General features: G+C 41.9%; 1 protein-coding gene across 4 annotated transcripts in view; it reads right to left on the reverse strand.

Annotated features, from left to right (window-relative positions):
• The window catches only part of ppp1r13l (protein phosphatase 1 regulatory subunit 13 like), a 27,102-nt gene continuing 13,910 nt past the window's right edge, over positions 1-13,192 (reverse strand). For all 4 annotated transcript variants that reach the window (XM_004075476.4, XM_011482204.3, XM_020708025.2 and 1 more), the window contains 10 exons: positions 11,327-11,906; positions 9,132-9,224; positions 8,942-9,030; positions 6,939-7,296; positions 6,329-6,810; positions 5,587-5,718; positions 4,259-4,392; positions 4,005-4,171; positions 2,152-2,345; positions 1-889 (listed from right to left, as the gene is read on the reverse strand). In XM_004075476.4, coding sequence (XP_004075524.1) covers positions 854-889; positions 2,152-2,345; positions 4,005-4,171; positions 4,259-4,392; positions 5,587-5,718; positions 6,329-6,810; positions 6,939-7,296; positions 8,942-9,030; positions 9,132-9,224; positions 11,327-11,906 — 2,265 coding nt within the window. In that variant the 3' untranslated portion in view covers positions 1-853. The remainder of the gene's footprint in view (positions 890-2,151; positions 2,346-4,004; positions 4,172-4,258; positions 4,393-5,586; positions 5,719-6,328; positions 6,811-6,938; positions 7,297-8,941; positions 9,031-9,131; positions 9,225-11,326; positions 11,907-13,192) is intronic.

Raw genomic sequence — 13,192 nt, forward strand, 5'->3', positions numbered from 1 at the left:
TGTTTAATTTCCAATTATTTATTAGGTATATCAACACTGTGACACCCTCAAACAAAGGTTAATGTGCAGCAGTTAAGAGCAGCAAAGGAGGAAAAAAAAAAAACACCCAACATAACCATCTGTATTTTTACAAACGCACATCCAACAAAAACAAACTTCTGTAACAGAAAGTTCCTCCTTAGGATGATTACAAAACCCACGAACAATCAGAAACAAGCTAAACACTTGTGCCTTTCTCCTAAAAAAAATAACACTAAAGGAAGAGGAACCACACAAACTGTAAAATCACTTTTTGCAATAAAGTTATGCAGATGATGCTCTGTTTTAATGTAACTCTTAGTAGCTGTGGTTAGCTTGAGCTAATATATGCAAAACTAGTGTCTGCTGGAAACATCTGTGCACAAACATACAGAAAAGGAAAAGCTCCAATAATTACAGGGCAATTTGTTTGTGTGGAATTGTTGACAGTCACCCTGACTGTACATTCATACAATCACAAACCACTCACACACCAGTCCCAAATCTGCCCCACAACAGTCCTACACCAGTCACACAACAGTCATACACCAGTCACACAACAGTCCCAATCCAGTCACAATTCAGTCACAATCCAATCACACACCAGTCACACAATAGTCCCAAACCAATCACAAACTAGTCAAAAACCATTGAGGAATGATCTGAAAACAGTCTAAAGGTAGAATTGCGGCTTTAACTTGTGCAGTTCCCTGCAGAGCCGGGACATCTGGGAAAACGATGTGACCTTGTCCAAAAAGGCCACATGAATATCAAACTTTCCTCTTTCAGAGTCAATTCAAATATCATTGCAGCCGTACTTCAGTTTCCCATCATCCTAACAGAGAGATTTGGGTCGAACCTTTGGGAAAAGCTGAAAAAGAAAAAGAAAAGTCATTGTATTCTCATGAATTCAACTCAAAATCTGTTTTTGTCCGTGTTTCAATAAAGACACAAAGGAAAGTTTGGTGACTTCCGGGTTGAAGCTTGTTTGAAAACCATCGGGTCCAACAAAAAACTGTTGCAAATATAAGTAAGATGAATAAAGTTTAGCCTTAATTATAAAAAGGGTTTATTTAAATACACACCTAGTGTGTAACAGTAAGTAAAATATGTCCAACACAAGGCGGCTCGGTAGCTCGGTTGGTAAGGTGAAGGATTGCCATGCAGGATTCCATGGACTGATTCTCGGGGGGAATGAACAAGCAAGCAATGGTAATGGGGCAATTACCATATCAATGGTGAGCAATTAATATCGTAGCTTACCGTCACCAAGTATGAATGAGGGGCGAATGATTAATGGACTGTAAGCGCTTTGAGCGTCTGGAAAAGCGCAGCTAAATCCAATGCATCATTATTATTATTACAAGAGGCTTTCAACTCTCATCTGTTTGCTCAATAAAGTGATTCACTCGACTTTCACACCGGTCTACTCGTTATTCGTGACAAACAGGAGGGACACTCACACTCACCTGGTTTTTCAGCAGACTCCTGGCCAGTTTAAACTTTTAACACCTGAGCTTTAGCTCCAGTGTCGACGTTCTTTGAAATATCGTAACTCTTCAACCATTTACGCAATAAATCAACGGATTCTGAAGCTGGGGAATTTTTTTTTTATTGTGTAGTGAAAAGTTTACACAAATTAAAAAAAATCTGCTGCTTCCAATTCCGGGAATTGCATAAACGGTCGAAAAGTTAGTTGAAAAAATGTAAATACTGGTGCTAAAGCTCTGGTGTTAAAGGGCTAACTAGTGCGTCTTCACTTACTCCTGTTTAAAATGCTGCAGATTTGTTGTGTTTTCATGTGTACTACTCTTCGCCCCGCCCCTTTTTGGAACGCCTATAGCCTTAGCAATCATCTATGCCGACCTTTCTAACAACCACAAACCGTTTCCTGTTCAGGTTTTAGTTGGCAGAAGAAGGAAAGAAGAACCGCTTGATTAAAACCTGAATGCAGTTTTAACTGCACACACCTCTATTTTGAACCCTGGACTTTGTTCTTCTTGCTGCAGTTTTGCATTTATGTTACTTCTGAAGTTGGAATTCATCCGCAGCTAAGAAGTGCACTTCTGCACAGAGGGAGAACCGCTGCCGTCTCCAGAACGTCTGTGATGTTCCGCCGCTTTGATGTCTTACCCCAAAGTAGTTGTTGGGAACAAAGCCCTCCCTGCCGCACAGCGAAGCCCACCACCAGTCAGAGCCCTCGGGTTTGTGCAGGATGGTCACCATGTCTCCCTCCTTGAAGCTCAGCTCATCGGCCGCCTGAGCAGGATAGCTCCACAGGGCGTAGAGCACCCCACTGTTCTCCACCCCCATGGCCTCCTCCACACCTGGCAGCCAGGAGACAGGAAGCAAATCAATTATTCTCAAACCAAACTTTCAGGCTAAAAGGTGTAAACTCTTTTCTTTCTGAAGTTAATCATTGTTTTGTGTTGTAAGTTGCATTTTTGCACATCAAAATTTGCATTCAAATTCTGCCCTCTGTTTGTTTACAGAGAATAAAAAAAACGCACAATTGAGAAAGAAAGCTGATGTTGAAGATGTTGGAAACTTAATTGGACTAATAAATCTCAGCTGTTTTTCATTTATTTTTTATTAAAATAAATAATTTAAAACAATTTAATGTCAACAACACCTTTAAAAAAAGACAAATACGTGTTTAGTTTTTTTCAAGAAAATCTACACATTTGTCTGTTTTTAAGAACAACAACTCGAAACGGGAGGGAAAAAAAAGGTTTTTACTTTTGAAACCAAACTAGACCACTTGTATAAGCTCTTAAATGGCCCATATCCTTCCTTACTGAAGCCTTTTGAGAGTAAACTATATCCATGTATATGATCAAACACTAAAGGACTAATTTTTTAAAATAGAATATGACTTTCTTTTGGGAGCTTATTCTCTTAACCGGACGCCCCGCCTTTCTTTTCACGTGCGTGTCGCCCATTTCATGAAGTCAACCTAGAGTCGGCCTCAGCAGCGGTTGTGCGTTTCGCCCACGAAAACAAACAACATCCGAACTTTTGCAAAGATGGTCATTGTCCAAAGAAAAAGAAGGCCGATCACCGCTAGCTCTATGGAGAAAGTGGGTGTGTGTGTTAGCCTGGGGGCGGGGCTGGCAGCGCAGACTCTTCCTGAAGAGGGCGGTTCCTCACTTTGTGATGTCACAATGTGAGGACCTACTCATTTTCGTGGGTTTGAAGGGGCTGGCGCTCAAGGAGCAGGTGTTTAGAGGAATGCTCATAAATGCGGGATCAAAATACCGCTTTGGGGTTGTTTTCCGTGAGGAAGGAATGTTATGAAACACTAAAACGCTCATTTTGCAAGCTATAGGCCCTTCAAAGCCCACACCAGAGTAACCAAACACTGCAGTTCCACAAATGACCACTGGAGGCGGATTTCAAAAGGGAAAACTTTTCCACTGATCCCTATGATAAAAGGTCAAGGCACAGTTATCCATCGCTGTAACGGGGCTCAACCTTCACGGTCTCAACGTCTTTAACACTTTTTTCTTAAATGCAGTTTTGCATGTGTTCTGCATAGTGATTGGCTGTAGGCCATTATCAATCAAGCTCCAGTACAGAATAATTTCAGTTTGCCAAATTTACATAAATCTTTGATCGCGATCAGATCTTTGTTTTCATTCTATAAGTCTGGACTTATTTTTCTATGAAGTTTTGGACTTTTAGACTTTAATGAGAGATAAACAAGATTTCAACTATCATTGGCTATTTTTTAGAACAAAACTCCTGCGATACATGAAGGAACATTGCATTCAGTTTGGTTCAAATAATATTTCTGACGTTGATTCCTGATTCTGGTTTGTGTCTCGCAGTGTTTTCATAAATGTGTTCTTTGAGCAGGTGTTTCTTCAAGCACGTCTTGCTGTACATTCCAGAGGGTGACGCATCAGAGATGTGAAGCATCGTCCCTCACTCCTTTGCGACCGTAAAACAGGGCGTGAACGAGTGTGTGGGAGGAGCCACCTCACCTTTCAGGAAGCTCTCGCACTCCTCGAACCCCACAGTGTACGGGTCGCACTTCTGCGCGGCGGTGGCGTTGTCGCGCTCCGTCACGGCCATGACGGCGGCTCCGTTCCTCACCAAGAACTCACACAGGTGGAGGTCGTTGCAGGAGGCGGCGCAGTGCAGAGGAGTCCTGCGGTACACGGGAAGGTTACGGCGCCATGACATCAGAGCAGACGAGGTGGATTCAGAAGCAGCCAAAGGATGAGTGGGTCTTTACCAGCCATGACTGTCCGGGGCGCTGACGTTGGCCCCAATGCGAACCAGGAAGTCCACCACGTTGTAGTGCCCCCCGCAGATGGCGTTATGCAGCCCCGTGATGCCTTCATCGTTGGGCTGGCTGGGATCGGTCATCTGTGGAGGACGGTTGAACAGAGTTAGAGCTGAAAGCAAAGTTCTTCCACGGCAACGGTTTGATTCAAAACCCCTTTTTTCAGACATTCAAGATACTTTTCCAGGAAGTGATTTTAAGTCGTTTTTGCTCCGCCCCTTTCCAAGCTTTTCTCTGAAATCAGCACAGAGAAGTGTTTTTGTCTCATTAAGAGCTAGGACATGGAAATAATGATATTATCATTAAAAGAAGGCCAAATCTTTTAGCTCCAAACTAAAAAAAATAGAAAAGCTTGATTTAAGACTCAAATTGATGGATTTTAATTTAAAGTTTAAAAAACGGCTTTCAGTTTGGAAATCCTCATTTTTGTCCATATTTTGTTCTACAATGAGTCATTTGTACTTATTGCACTCATTTCTTTTTTTACTTTAATCAAAATGTCCTACAATTTTATCTAACAATTAGCTTTTTTAGCTTCTTTTTCTCATTTTGAATGCTTTTATGGACCTCAGTGTTTCTACATTTTGACGTCTTCTAATCCGATTTCTAGTAAAATATAAATACTTGCTGCATGGACAGATCATGTTCCTTCTTTCTAGGGGTTTTCTTCTTTAGACGAGTGTTCTTAACTTATTTTTACTCTCTTTTTGCAGTGAGCATCTCCTATTGCTGCCTGTAAAATAGAAGCTGCAGGAAAAGACGAGGCCAGGATGAGATGAGCAGCAGGATCAGCATACAGAAAGTTAAGTATTACAAATATTTCCAGTCTCTTCGTGAAACATCCATTTTGTGTCTAATAATGTGCATGAAAGTTACAACATGAGCAATCACAAAATAAAAAAATAAGTTGATTTTGCCATCTAATGTGGTTTTTGCCAGTTGCTATGAAAGTTTTTTTCTTCTCTTAAACGAAACGACCAGAACTTGTACAAAACCAGATAAAATATGTCGATAAATAACAGCTGATCACTTCAAATGGTTTAGACTTTTAGAAATAAAATGAATAACCGGCATGAGAATGAAAGTACAGCAACAGCAAGTAAATCCATTTCTCCTCCGTTTTCTCCCCACAAAAACAGGTCTGAGGGGCGCTGGAGGCCACACAAGGCAAATGTTCCTTTAATAGTGCAAAGCAGGATCCTGCCTTTTTGTTGCCCATAGTACATTTCAAAAGCGCAGAAGATCCTGAGGTTTGGTGTCCTCGTTGTTGCGTTTACCTCCTGCACAGCCTTCTGCACCGTCTCCAGCTCTCCAACCAACGCTCCATCCAGCAGCAGGACAAGCGGGCTGAGGCGAGCCCGCTTCCCTGAGCTTTTGCGTCCGGGCCGGCGCAGAATAGTGCGGTAGTTCTAAAGAGACAAGTAAAAGTGAAAAAAAAAAATACATAATCACCTGCATTTTTAGCTGCACATGATCTGATGCTTCATCAAACTCCTGCAGCGCCAAAAACGTTAAATCCTAACAAGTACGTTTGTCTAATTTTATGCAATCTTCAATGATCATATTTTGTAAAAGACTTGACATTAGTAAAGTTTTAAATAAAACTATCACTTGTTTTAGTCTCCTGACTACCGGAGGCAATTTGTCCAGTCAAATATTCTTTTAAAACCATTAAAAACGTAGATTATGATGGCCCCGCCCCTTCATTTTTGGTGTAATTGAAAGGCCCTAAACGTTCTCTGCAGGAGTTCATTCAGTAGCCTCCAGTGGTTTGGAGATATTCAGGTTTAGAAATGTGTCTCATTTGCATTGCTGGTAGTTAGAAGGTTACGACAAAAATATTGAGACGTTTTCGACTTCTTCCTTATCATAAGTTGCTTATTTTGTGTTGTGGCAAATTATTTTACCAATTACAAGTAAAAATTCATTATAGTAAAAGTATTTTCTGTTAGTCATGTTATGCTTTTTACTTCAGTACAGCTGCTAATCTCTGGCCTTCTTCGGAGCGGGTTCTCTTACTTTGGCCTCCTGTGGAGCCAGCGTGGGGGTCACAGGGGCAGTTCTCACTGCAGGTGTGGGGGTGGGAACAGAAGACCCGCCCTCGTCATCGGAGGAGCTGCTGCCGTCACTGCCCTGCTCCCCTTTGTGGCGGCGACCCCTCTTGCGGAAGAGCTTGTTGATGAGGTTCTTGTACTGGTTGGGCTGGTTCATGGAGATCTCCGTCGGGGGCTCGGACAGCTCCACGGCCCCACGCCTCTTCAGCGCTCGGGGAATCTCAGCTCTGATGCGGAGCAGCTCCTCCCGGTCGGGGATCTCGTCGACCTGGGCCTCCGGGGCCACCACTGGCTGCAGTCTGGTGGGGCTGAGGGGCCGAGGAACAGGAGGCGCCGGAAGCCCCACCTCTCCACCGTCTCCTGGGATGGAGGGATTCTCCACGTTTCCAGGAGTGGGTTGATATTCCTGACGCTCCAACTCTGCATCCACGTCCCTGGAATTCAGCACTGCAAACATTTAAAGGAAAAATAAAAGCCATCCAGGTGTGTCTTTGTTCCATAACTCAGGTTTTCACCCTGAAAAGCAGATTATCGGCGTCATAAATAAATGCTAACGGTTGTCAAACGAGCTTTACCATCGCTGTATGCAGCCGTCTGCTTCAGATCCGGCACCTGCTGCTCCACCGGCACAGGAGGTTGGCGGACATACTCCCTCTGTTGGGGCGGAGCCGCCTGATGGGTCCCCCTGTCTCCTTCTCCTCCCACAGCTCGGGGGTGATGGGTTCTCATTGCTCCAAAGCGGGGATTTTGGAGGCGCAAGATAACTGAGAGAGGAATGGGCTTGTTTTGTCGGGACAAATTGACATTGGGGGGGATAGAAATGCGGGAGGAGATGGGCTGGGGCATGTAAGGAGGTTGGGCGGAGGAGGGCACATCTGGAGGAACCGATCTTCGAGTGGGCCGGTTCAGGGAACCATAAGACACCTGCTGGGGCTTTGGGCGGGGGGGGATCATGGAAAAGAAAAAAAAAGAAAAAGTTTAGGTTAAGAGTTTTACCTGAATCAAACCATGTCAGGCTGCAGGGATGGACAGAAACTGTCACCCAAGTTACAGGTCCTCAAAGGGAAACTATATGAGTAAAGGAAAGTTCACAAAGTTCCTAAAGCATAATGCTTTGGATTTCTGATTGTTAATTGTTTTCTAACACCTCACCAATGCACTTTGGTATTTTGTATTATTTTGTTGTTTACATGTGTTTACATGGCCTCAAATTTGTCAAATGACTAAAGTTGTGCTTATTGAAGTCCTACAACATGATTAAAATTAAATTTAGTATTGTTAAACTGAAGGGATTTTAGTAAATGGAACAAAAAGGTGTTTCAAAAACTCAACATGATTCATAAATTTAACAGAACTAAAAAAATCGACACCATTGATTATAAATAAAACATAATAAATGTCATGCAATAATGATATTCCTTTAAGATATTCCTTTATGAGGAATGAGTCAATTCAACATAACTGTTAATACATTTAACGTAATAAGTTAATTCAACAAAGATGAATAAATTCAACATAACAGTTAATAAATAACACGAGAATGCAAGAATGTTGAGTGAATTTTACATAATAGCACTATGTAAACTTTCCATAACTGTGTAATGTAGCACTTATTCAAAATAGTATGTTGAATTTTCGTCATTCAGTCTGTCTCAAATTTAAACAAAATTGTTTTGTGGGACTGGTTGACGATACTTTTTTATTTAAATCTAATGTTTCATTTCTTTGAGTGACAGAACTGTTCCTGAGCTGGAACCAGGGAGAACTCCAAACGCAGGAGTCATCAGGCAGGAAAACACCATAAAAAGATGAGCGTATGGGTCAAGCTGCCTCCAAACAGCTGCAAAACGAATCATGCGACTACAATCAGGACAATGGAGGGTGGAGATAATGAATGACTGAATGGATGGATGTCTTAGTGTTATGCCAACATCCCCTGTGGTATTTGCTTTCCAAAAAAAAATAAAATAAACTAGCCCAAAATATCCCAATAATGATGCATTTCAGAGTTTTTGGGAAAATGCACAAAATGTACGTAGTGGCTGTGTGACACGGCCTTTACTGATGAGATGAAACACAGATTTCACAATGAAGCACGGCAGTGGGAGTATAATGCTGTGGAGCAGAAGCAGTCCTTAATTGCGAACCTTCTTCTTTGAGCACAATAACATGAACTCATCTCAATTAAAGAAAGCAGCAAAGGAATCGGTGAAGCAAACTTAAAAACGTGTTTAAACCAACAGTTTTGGAAGTCACCCAAACTGAACCTGTGAAAAAAAAAAAAAATCAAACAGAAACAAGAGGGAATCCTTCCACGGAAAAGACAGATCAATTACAGTAAAGGATTAGTATGAAAAGAAGCTATGTCTCACAGTCAAAACAAACCGAATTACCGATGAGGAAGTAAAGGCAAAGTGAATTATTGTTGCATCAACAGTTCTAGAGAAAGGTGTGTTATCTGCATACAAGCTGTGTTCCCATCTCTCTGAGACGGGGTCTGCTGACAGATTTGTGGGGTTTTCCTGGAAGCTGCAGCAAACTGCAACAGGAACGGCTCTTCATTTATGATGTCGCTCACCTGTTTGGGGATCATAGACGGAGAAGGGCCATCCAGGTTGGATTCCCGCCAGTTGCCTTTAGGCACAGCCGGCCGCAGAAACTCCGTCTCTGGGTGACATTAAAGAACACGAGAATGTTGCAGTCAGACACGGATTTTGACAAGCTGAAGTTTAGGGAACCAAACAGGATGGTAGCATAAATCAACCAACTGTCATAGGTGTGGTGGGGTTTTCTGTCGTAGGACGTGTCCAGATCTGTCTCACTCCACTTGCCAGGGTTCTTTTTCCGTTGCACAACCTCATCTTAGATGGAGATAGAAGCCAAAAAAGACAAGTGAACACAAGTAATAAATGAAACAAAGGTTTATCTAACTAAAAAAGGGCGCTTACGCTCTTAACTGGTCCAAACCAGAGTTTGTTTGCTTGGACAGTTTACTGCATTTGGCGAGTGTGAACACTCATTTGAATTCTGAAACAAACAAACAAACAAACAAACAAACAAACTCTGGTCGGTTTGAAAGTTGAGGTTTAACCAAAGTAAAAATACACAAAAAAGTATTTCCATCCGTTTAACTTTGAAGTCACTTAACCCTTGTGCTATCCTAAGGGGTCAAGATAATCATTGACGTGTTCTCCCTACCATGACAAAGGTGGATAAAAGTGGAAAGATTTCAGGTAATCCATGGACACCAGTGAAGATCACAAAACATTGAAGAAAACAGGTTCAGCGCACTGTCTAGTGGGTCTAGATGACCCAACACCCAACGTCAAAGTCCCTAGGATAGCACAAGGGTTAATAAACAAAAGTAACAGGAGTCAAGACAGTCCCACAGGTGACAGCTGGGTGACTTTTTTAAAACACAAGCCCCCACTCACTCCAGTGATTAGTTGTTCAAAATTAACAAACTTCCAATCAGGTTCCAGGTTTTTTGTTTTGTTTTTAAGGTTAGAATAAACATCAGTGGAAACTAAGGGTGTGGCAATCAATCAACTTATTGATGAACCAATTTATGTTCCTGCGATCCGACCAGATTGATCTGTCTGAGGCAAGTTGTTCATCGAATCGACCTTTACCATTATAACATAATTACAAAAGGAAATAAATTGGTTATAATTGATGGTGGAAAATGCCTTATAGATTAAGACATGGTAGGTTTATTTTACTATATCGTAAAAAACATGAAAACAGAAAACACAACTGTGAAAATGATCATCCATCGTTACAGTCCAATGTGTAGAAACACTATGAATTTAGCAAAGTCATGTGACCATACAGCGTGCTAGAATGTTCTAATAATAATTTAAACAACAGTGGGCTGAACTTTAGGAAAATAAATGTGACTGGATTTGACATTCATTCTTGTTTACTTGTTTGTTTGGACACATATTTCATTTACACTTGATTATCTTGAAGAAATCCAAGAAATCTGGAAAACTTCACCTGCTCTGTTCAGTACCAGGTATTTCTCACTGAGTCACACGGTTTTGACTAAAGACGTCCTGGATCGTGAATAGAATCGTTCAAAATGAACAGATATTGACGATGAATCGCATCGCCAACCACAAATCGTGATATGAATCAAATCGTTGTCAAAACGAATCGTTACAGTGAAAACTGAACAGCGGTTCATGTCTATGAAACGCATGAATAAATAAACGTTATTAGCATAGACGTTGTGCACAAAGAGTGGTCTGGTGGATAATTGACGATCAAATCCTCAGCGCTCAAACAGCCTTACTGGGTGGATTCTAGCAACCAAAAACACTCACAGCGCAATTGATAAAACGCTCATAAAATGACTCCTGAGCAAACTTGGTGTAGTCAGACGACTAATAGGATTAAAGCTTTAGTCACAAATGCCTTCATGAGTGGATAAGGCTGTATGCAGGTGAAATATGGACAAACCTGTACGCAGGTAGTCCGTACCAAATATCAAGGTTGTAGACCGCTCTGTGGACCCATACCTTGTACAGGCGCATGTGACCAAGGCTTTACTCTTTACTGGTTTTGTGAGGAGCCGTTAAATGTGTTTCCAGACAGTTCGATCGCTCATGTGTAAGCTGCACAACTAAAACCACTTTTGTCGATTTCTTTTTCCAGTGAATGTGAATTCTCTGGGCTAACTTGGTGTGAAAGCGCCCTCGTTTATTAAAAATGCAAAAGATCATACATGTTATTTCCAGATCATACCATGGTCTGAGTGGATACTAAATCCTGATTCGCTGCAGGGTGTCCATTTAGTCAGAGACAGTGCCCCACGAGGTGTCCACCATCAGAAATTATTGGACGACGCAGAGACGTGAACCATCACCGCATCGTCCAATAATTTCTGATAATGGACACCTCATCGAGCACTTCCCCCAATTTTTGTGATGTATTTACTGCTAGATAGAAACCATCTTACCAGACTGCCTGAAAGGATTGAAATTGCGAGGAAGTGTGCTGGCTGCTGGAGGACTGAAGGCCAAAGGGGAAGGATTGTTGTCGCTTCGAGGTGACCTGCGTCCAATGTGGCCGCCCTCATAGGGGTTCAGCAGGTTGGAGGCATTCTGGGAGTTGTGTGGGATTCTGTCCATAGAACCAGCTCTTACGTTGGGGGAGGGACCTCTGTCGCTGTAGGCATTGAAAGTTTGAGGGCTTCTGTCATATAAGGAAGGAGAACTGGGCAGCTGGGTGGAAGTCGGCGGGTTGGCGTTCTGAGAGCTGTACAGGTAGCTGTCAGAACTGAATCGAGGGATTGGAGCGATTCCCCGCTTTTCCGTCTTTGGGGAAGAGTGCGGGCTCTGGGACAAGGCCTGGGAAGTTGGCATGTTTCTGCTGCTCGATTTGCTGGAGTCTGTGCTGTAGAAATATGGCAAACTTGAGGAGGACATGGCCTTGGAACTGGAGCTGCCATTGGTGCCGCTTCCAGATGATCTTGAAGTGCTGGAGAGGCTGGAAGTCCCAGACGACTGGAGATAGTCTTTGGAGATCGTAGAGCTGGACTGAAGAAAGACAATTCTGTTACATATGAGGAATTGGCGGAGCGTTATGTTGACCTGTGGGATTTAGGTCAGTGATCACAGCGCTTCACATTGTTGCAGCCTGTCAAAGTCAGTGTTTGTTCACTGACTCAGGTGTGAAAAGATCACATCAAAGTGTATGTTAAAGCAACTATGCATGAAACCAGAGACTTAATGATAAGCTGTGCAGCAAAAGAAAGTCTTAAGCTTGAGCCTGAAAGAAGTAAAGTTTATCAAATGTCAAAAAGAGCTTTCAGTGTGATGCGAAGCAGCACTCCAAGAACAAGGACTGATAGGTCTCAAGATCTCTTAAAAAAACACAAGGGCTTTACGTTGGGGCAACTTTGAAAGCCTATTTTAGTCTGAGTTTAGAGAAAAGAGGGATTTTTTGCCGGCAGAAGTGCGGCAGCTACATTTTGGATCAACTGGAAGGATTCTAACGTCGTCTCAAGCAGTCGAGTCTTGGGGCTTAAAAAATAGAGACCAGCTTTTCAGGACAGTTTTGGAAAAAGACACAAACATGACCATCTTATTGAGACCAAGTCTGTTGAAGTCTCATCCATTTAGCAGAGTTCTTCTCTCCACAGTCTTCCAGCTGCAGAGGATCATTTAACAAAATGCGTGGATGAAGTGTTTGCCTCTATGGCCTCTCTATAAAGACTGTTGACTCGTTGCTTGGTTTTATCGATCTGCTTTTTAGCGAGACTCCAAATCACTAATTTGAAATTTGAATTCAATCGAACTAAGTGGAAAAATTAGATTGATGTGATGAGAATTAAAAGGAGCAAAATCCAAAAAACCAGACTAAAATTTGATAAAGTGGCCTGAACCAAACAAATTCAACAGAATTAATACTAATAGTTCGACTCAACTAAATTTAAGCAAAATAGAGATTTGTGAATCACAAGATAATCTCAATTCAAATATTAAAACCTGAATGAAACAGTCTCAAAGATCTTAAAGTTCCACTCTGATCATCCTCAGTGGACTTTTAATTTTGATGATGCTGTTTTTAGCCAAAATCTAAAATCATTCTACAAACGGCCTACAAAGATGGATCAGAATGGAGCAGAGCAGGGAGCTTGTAGCCCGCCCAGCATTAGTTCTACGCCACAAAAAGCTCTTTTTTGAACCAGATTTTTTCCATCTGCTCCTGATTCACATCAATTTAAATAAAGAAATACACAGAAATGCTAGTTGGAGCTCAATTCTCTTATTATATGTCCTCCATCATCTGAAAAATGCCACAAGAACATCTTAGGGACACC

This window comes from Oryzias latipes, chromosome 13 (assembly GCF_002234675.1).
Source record: "Oryzias latipes chromosome 13, ASM223467v1".
In the NCBI taxonomy this organism is placed as follows: domain Eukaryota; kingdom Metazoa; phylum Chordata; class Actinopteri; order Beloniformes; family Adrianichthyidae; genus Oryzias; species Oryzias latipes.